The 6,953-nt window shown below is 37.4% G+C and overlaps 1 protein-coding gene across 2 annotated transcripts; it reads left to right on the top strand.

Annotated features, from left to right (window-relative positions):
- Window positions 1–3,640: 3,640 nt before the first annotated feature.
- Window positions 3,641–6,953, top strand: gtf3c6 (general transcription factor IIIC, polypeptide 6, alpha). Of its 2 annotated transcripts, none has more exons than XM_034686603.1 (6): window positions 3,641–3,812; window positions 4,833–4,913; window positions 5,012–5,075; window positions 6,161–6,205; window positions 6,298–6,405; window positions 6,553–6,953. In XM_034686603.1, the coding sequence occupies exons 1-6, from the start codon at window positions 3,789–3,791 to the stop codon at window positions 6,600–6,602; spliced, it is 372 nt and encodes a 123-aa protein (XP_034542494.1). In that variant the 5' UTR covers window positions 3,641–3,788; the 3' UTR covers window positions 6,603–6,953. The 2 variants fall into 2 exon arrangements, with proteins under 2 accessions (XP_034542494.1, XP_034542495.1); XM_034686604.1 differs by having other exon boundaries at window positions 3,645–3,812; window positions 6,556–6,953.

Below are 6,953 nucleotides of genomic sequence, written 5' to 3' on the forward strand. Positions count from 1 at the left end.
ACAATGCTTCCATGCCCTCAGGTGTATGCCAGGGGTTGTTGTTTTCACTGTAATATATAGTTAGCCCTTCCACCAATTTAGCCTGTCAGTGTTAATGGGGCAATTAACCACTGCGATACCCCCCAGGCAGCAAGAGAGCCAAAAGCTCCCCAACTCCAAACTTGTCTTTATGACATTTATATGACAAAATGTGGGGGAAGCTGGGGACCCATCTGACACCTTGGAGGGTCCTTAATGTCACTCCCACCCTTGCCCCCGCCCCCTTTCTGCCCCAGGGTATGGCATGGAGCAGGAAGTATAATATATCATGTACAGGAGAGGCCCAAGCCCTGTCCTAAAGAGTAAACTTTCTACCCTGCATTCAAAGAGTTAATGGGGCAACTCTGATTTACACACTTTTGCATTGTAAATATGAACTGGTCCTTACACACACTCACAAACACACTTTCAACCAACACACTCCAACTTGACCTCTCCTTCTATTCAGGCCTTTTTTCTAGTGTCTATAAGTCCCTGTACCTTTGTGTCTGCCCACATTCCCCCTGTCCTCCTTACATCCCCAAGGAGGCAATAACCTCCCCACCAAGTGCTTCCCCTTGAGCCGTTGTCATAGTAACCTGTGGGCTGGTCGACATGACAACCCTACCATGGTCCAGAGATAGATGATAGGCCAGAAATGGGGAGGGAGACGGCGTAGGGGGGATTTGCACCCAGTTTAATTTGGTTTGCCTGATTCTGATTCAAAATGCTTTTTTCCTATCTCGCTCTGAGGGTGAGGCACAATCAGAATTAACCTGTTTTACATTTATACAGGTATCCACGAATACTGCCGGCCGCCAGTCAACTCACATCAGGCGATCCTGCCTTGCTCTATGGCGCTTGGATAAACATTTGAGAGGGAGAAAATAATATTTTAAGACATTGGTTTATTGTGCCATTAATGCCAAAGAAGTTTAACATCAAACAGGATGAAAAGGATTAAATCTTGTGCTATTTTTTTTTTTTTTTCAAATATCTCAACACCAGACTTTTTTTTCTCCAGTATGGATTAAATGTTTGATTTAATTGTAGGAAACAAAAACAAAAACAAAAATTTGTTGGATAGAAAACAAGATATTTGAGATATAAAAACCTTTTTGTTCAAAGACCACGTGAGGACAGTTCTGTCGCTGTAGCAGTATAGTGTGTATTTTGTCAAACTAAAATTTAAACAATATCATCACTGCAGTATTTCAGTCACTTTAAAATGCTGTGTGTGGAAAATATTTTTGTCTAAATGATGTCAACATGCAAAATCATTAACCAAAAAAAAGGTACTAGAATAACTTGGCAGTATACAGAGCATAGGTAGTTTTATTACATATACCTTGTTGACTTTATATTTTTTTTACTTCCTCTTAATCTTATAACACCTGAATTATTTTCATACACAGCCAGTAGACTGTGGAGGAATCAGTGAGAAGTCCTGAGTGCGGTGATGAATCTAAAACAGATGCATGGGTCTGCCCCACCGCTCACCCCGATCTCTGACCCCTCCTTAGAGGCAAGCAAAAAAATAAGAGACACTGAATACATGGGTCAGCTTGTACCAGTATTAAGCTGAACTTCATCTTGTAAGTTCAGCTGTTGTCTAATGTATAAAATACACATGGAACATCTTTTAAAAAATATGATGCATTACAAACCATTCAAGTAAAGTGACAAATAAAAACAAATCAATAAACATGAATTAAAACTTAGTCAAAATGACGTTTTACCTCAATCAAGAGGTTTCAGTCTGTCCCTGAATAATTAACTAAAACATCTGATCTGCACAATGACATTTGTTTGATTTAAAATACAATTCTTTGACCCACCAAGATACAATGATATGAAACAATGAAGTGCCTGATAATTTAACATCTATTCATTAAAGCATTTTATGAATTACAAAATATTTGTCCTACAACATTCTACCTTAATTTTCTTTTTTTGCACACAAGTTGCAAATGTAAAGGTAGAAATAATTTTCTGTAACCAATGCTTTGAAATGTATTTTTCATTATGGTGTTTCTATCAGAATTAGGTTTAGAGGCTAACCCATACGTAACAGAAATCTACAAATGCCCTTCAAGATAATACAACTGTCTATAATGAAAAAATAAACACTTCCCCCTCACCTATTATAAGTGGTGCAGTGTCTTTTTTTGTCGTCGTGCACTTTGATTTCTGCTGTGCTCCTCTTCTGGCCCTCTGTTAATGTCACCACTTCCCTTTTGTTTTGGATATGTTTGATGTGTGTACTTGTTTTGGTTTTTGAATCCTCTGCTGTTGACAGACAAATTTCCCCATGGGGATCAATAAAAGTGTATCATCTCATTTCGTCTCTTCTCCTATTGTCACTTTAGCTATGGTCTGCTGCAGGAGAACATTAAAACCATTAGTGTTTGATGTAGATGAGTGTGTCAACAGGTAGCCAATATTTAGATCCAATCATCATCGACCATAAGTAGTAGTGAGCAGAGAGACAGACAGTCAGATAGATGAAGGGGGATTTCACATTCACTCTGCAAAATGTTCACAGACCCCTCTCACCCAGGTCCCCGCCTCTTTGACCTGCTGCCCTGCGGCCAGCGCTTCAGAGCTCTGAGCACCAGAACATCCCAGCACCGGAGCAGCTTCTTCCCTCAGGCCGTATCCCTCATAAACCATCACACTGTAAACCACTAAAGACTCCTGTGATACATCACATACATGTGCAATACTTGATTTACAGTGCAATATCTCAATAACCACGTGCAATATTGTAATTTATTCTATAAGATATTTTATTATTATATTCATCCACTAAAATTTGCACTCTGGCTTAGGCTAATTCATTTATTTATTTTCTTTTTTTTAACTTTTTTTTTCTGAGAGTTTTTTTTTTAGAACATACTTGTTTATATACATACGTACACACTTACACACTTACACATATACTTACACACACACAAGAACACAAAAACATGAGATCATGGCTTAGTCTGTACAAGAAAGCAAACATTTAGATGAGATACAACACAAAAAGCATACTTGGTCACACATATTTACAATGAATTATTTTCCCTGGCTAAATAAATACACAATTTCTCCCATCGTTTTTTCCCCCAGTCCTTTTTGGAGCCATATAGAATAGGTCATTTGCTCTAAAAGATGTAGTTGTTTTACAATAATAATAAAGATACCAGCAGTAGGGCACTTCCTCTGAAGCCAAAGTTTTGTAATAGCCTTTTTACTTGATGCCAGCAAAATCTTTAGGAGGTAGGCATCGTATTTACTCAGTCCATCAAATATATTTTATTTATATCTTAAAAGTACTTCTATACATTTCTTTGTACAGATAGTTTTTTATTTAGATTTTTTAAGGTTAGATTTTAGGTTTATATATGAATTGTCCTTACTGTCTTGTTGTGCCCTTACTGTCTTGTTGTTAAGTACCAGAGTTCCATTCACCACCTCAAATTTCTTGTATGTGCAAGCTCACTTGGCAATAAAGCTTTCTTGATTCTTGATTCTTGATTCTTCCATTTCACATCAAATGGTTTAGTACAATACATGCCCGTAAGACTGGACAACAGCGCCCCTGGATGGTCGTCACCCGCAACTGAAAACATTCAAGGCAGTAGTAAAGGAAGACTTCTCGGACACCGTACATTCGCGGAAGTGATCAATGAATAATTGTAAATGATATGACATGCGTAAGTTATAATAACAAGAATACTGTGTGAGCTTTATTCGCCCGGACAACTTTCTTCAGGATACTCAGTATGGACGATGAATGGGAGGAAGAGGTAGGAAGTATATCATCAGCGCAGCAGTACAAGCGTCAACATTGACAGCCGTGTCAACGATACCTGTATGTGGTTAGCATGCTAAGTCTGTGTTTATGATAGCACTAAAGACGATTTTGTTTTACCTTAGTCTGTCCAATTGTGTAAATTAACCCTCCTGTTATGTTGTGGGTCAAATTGACCCTTTTAAAGTTCAAAAATAAAAAAATAAAAATATTAAAAGTATTTTTCCGGTATGAAACGTCTTTGCTTGGCTTAATAGGTGAAATCAACATATATAATCCAAATGGTTCATTTAACATTTTTTGGCAATATTTGCCTTCCAAACCAGCTAAAGAAACCCTAAAAATCTGGGCAGCATGTGACAGAAGAGGTGTCTTGTGTTAATTTATCAATATCACTTCTTAAAAAAATAATCAAAATAAGGTTAACAAAAAATCTTTATCATGTAAAACTATTGTATTTATATTTAGGTCTTTCCAATGTATAATAAAAAAAGTTTTAACATGATTTTTTATGAAAAACAAGTGAGAAATCATCATTGGACCATGATCTGAGAATTAAAGAACACCAATGGACCAAATATTGAAATTTTAAGGGAGCTCACTCAGCCCACATTAAGTGACACAAGGTATTTTTCTTGCTTTTGGGAACATTGGAACAAATGCCTTTTTATGCTTTAATCAAAATGAATGTGTAAACTGTTGTCATGTGATCTTGTTATTTCTTGCTGGACATGTATTTGACTTATTTTTAGTCTTTTATATTACTCTTGTGCTGATATGGACCTATGGGTCTGACATAAAGTCAATCTATCTATCTATGTATTCTGAAATATTTAGTATATTTACAGACCAGCATTTTTTTTAAGCCTATTGACATTGTCTGACTGAATGTATTTATTTTTCCTCTGATATCGGTGTTGGTTAGAATTTGAGGTCCTCACTTTCTCTGCATAGACGTGCTGTACTGTACATTTGTCAGCACTGGAAAAACTCACTCTTTGTTTTGTGTATTAAGGAGCAACTGGTGGTGGTGGAGCTCTCAGGTATTATCAACAATGACTTCATGACCAAGTGTCGTGGCACGTGCAAGATACTGGTAAGACTGAGATTGATGCTTTGTTGCAAAGGAAGAGAAGAAGCTTGGCTCATTTTATACATCTTTTCTGTATAATTACCTCTACCCTTTTGTTCCAGGATATCGACAGCGAGAAGCCCATGATGCAGATTGGACAGTATGTTTTTGCAGGGGAATATGAAGGTATGAATTAAAGGAAAGATACACAGCCCACTCAAGTTGTGAACTTTCTTTCCTTATGTTAGCCTTAAGAAAGTTGTCATGCTGCAAACATTTCCATTGACATCATCTCCACTGCAAAGTCTAATCCCTGAATCCTCATAGACTTGAATGACATCAAACATGCAGCGCATTAGTTCGTGAATATGTGAGGGTGTAGGATGGTACAAATATGAGGAGTGGATTATCGAGACAGATTGCCTGCAAACTGATACAGTGTTTTTTCCCCACATACTATTGAGTACAACTTCAAAATACCAACATATGTTTATATTCAGTGAGGGGCTTGAGACCTTGAGCTCTGGGTAAGTCCTGCAAAGTTCTGCAAATATGCAGACTCACAGAAAGTGCAGAATTTGGCTTTGTAATGTTCACAATAGAGGCCTTATTTTGTCTTTGACATCAGTGCTGCACATGTTACTTGTTCCTTCAAAAATCACCACAATGACACAAGAACACATAAATAAATACAAAAAAGATACAATAAATAGTACACATTCATACAACACGCAGCATAATCTTGAGGAGAGAGCACCATAACACTGTCCCAATCCTAACAAGCTATTTACTATTTAAAATTCTAATAGAGATCGGCACAAAGGAGTTTTTAAAACGATTCAATTTACACTTGGGGACTCTGTGCCTTCTTCCAGATGGTAAAAGTTCATACTCAGAGTAAAGGATTTGCAACAGGTCTACAAGTACTTGATGATGATTTGACAGTGGGACACCCCAAACACTCGCACACTTACCAGAAACACACCTAGAGCTGTGGAGATTGAGATTGGGCAGCTAGCAAGTGATTTCCTTTTGTAGATTCAGAAGAAAAAGTTGGTGGAAACTACACCTTCAAAAGACTAATCTAGAAGCAAAAGCATCACTAATCTTAGTTGTGCAAAAGAAGGTAGGGAAATGGATGCCTCATTTGCAGTTGGGGTTCAATTTATTTTAACAAGCAGAAAACAGACTGCAGCAACTCATATATAGATTTAATGACATTAAGATATATAGTTTTCTTTATGTAAAACTCTGTTGTTTTCTCCTTAAAGATACTTTGGGAACTTGTGTTCTGTTTGAAGAGGGACCATCCAAAGGTGAGACTCCATAACCTATGTCATTTTTGTTGTTTTTTTTCAGTTATGCTCTAGGGTTCTCCTTTTTTTATTATCTTATTGTCCATTTTTAGGAAAAACAAATGGTGGTCCAGAGCTCAAGTACACGTGCCACACTGTGAGGAAACTGATGATGCAACGAATTTTCCTCACAGAAAAGAAAGAGTGTGAAACAAGCACAGGTTGGTCAGAAAAGCTACAGAACAATGTAAAGTCTGTTTGTTGTTTTTCTTGCAGCTAGTGTTGGCTAGCTTTGCCAGCTTGAAAACATAATGTTGCAATATACTGTATATTCAAACTAACAAAAGGCCTTCTTTTATGTGTCCAAGCAGGAAGTGGGGAGAGTGGTGGCAAGGAGGAAGCCGCCTGTCAAAAATAATACTCTAACTAGCTTGGAGGGACAGGTGAGCTCATGGAAGACAAAGACTTGGAAGACAAGGCAGCTGGCTGAGCGGTGGAGCCTAGCATTATGACCTTCTATTCAGGTGATCAGATAACAGCATGGGTAAGGCTGTTAGAGACTCTGTGTCTGAAACAGACAATCCAATGACAGCTGGATTTCTACACCTCAGCAATAATGAGATTTATCCAATTACCGTAAGGCTTGCCCGAATGTTACAGTATTTTCCTTGAGCCATGTAATGTCTTTTCTTTAAAATCATTGAATAAATATTGAGTTTAAATCAATATCGACAGTAAAAAAAAATTAAAAATCATGATGGTAAATGTA

Source organism: Notolabrus celidotus, chromosome 6 (assembly GCF_009762535.1).
Source record: "Notolabrus celidotus isolate fNotCel1 chromosome 6, fNotCel1.pri, whole genome shotgun sequence".
In the NCBI taxonomy this organism is placed as follows: domain Eukaryota; kingdom Metazoa; phylum Chordata; class Actinopteri; order Labriformes; family Labridae; genus Notolabrus; species Notolabrus celidotus.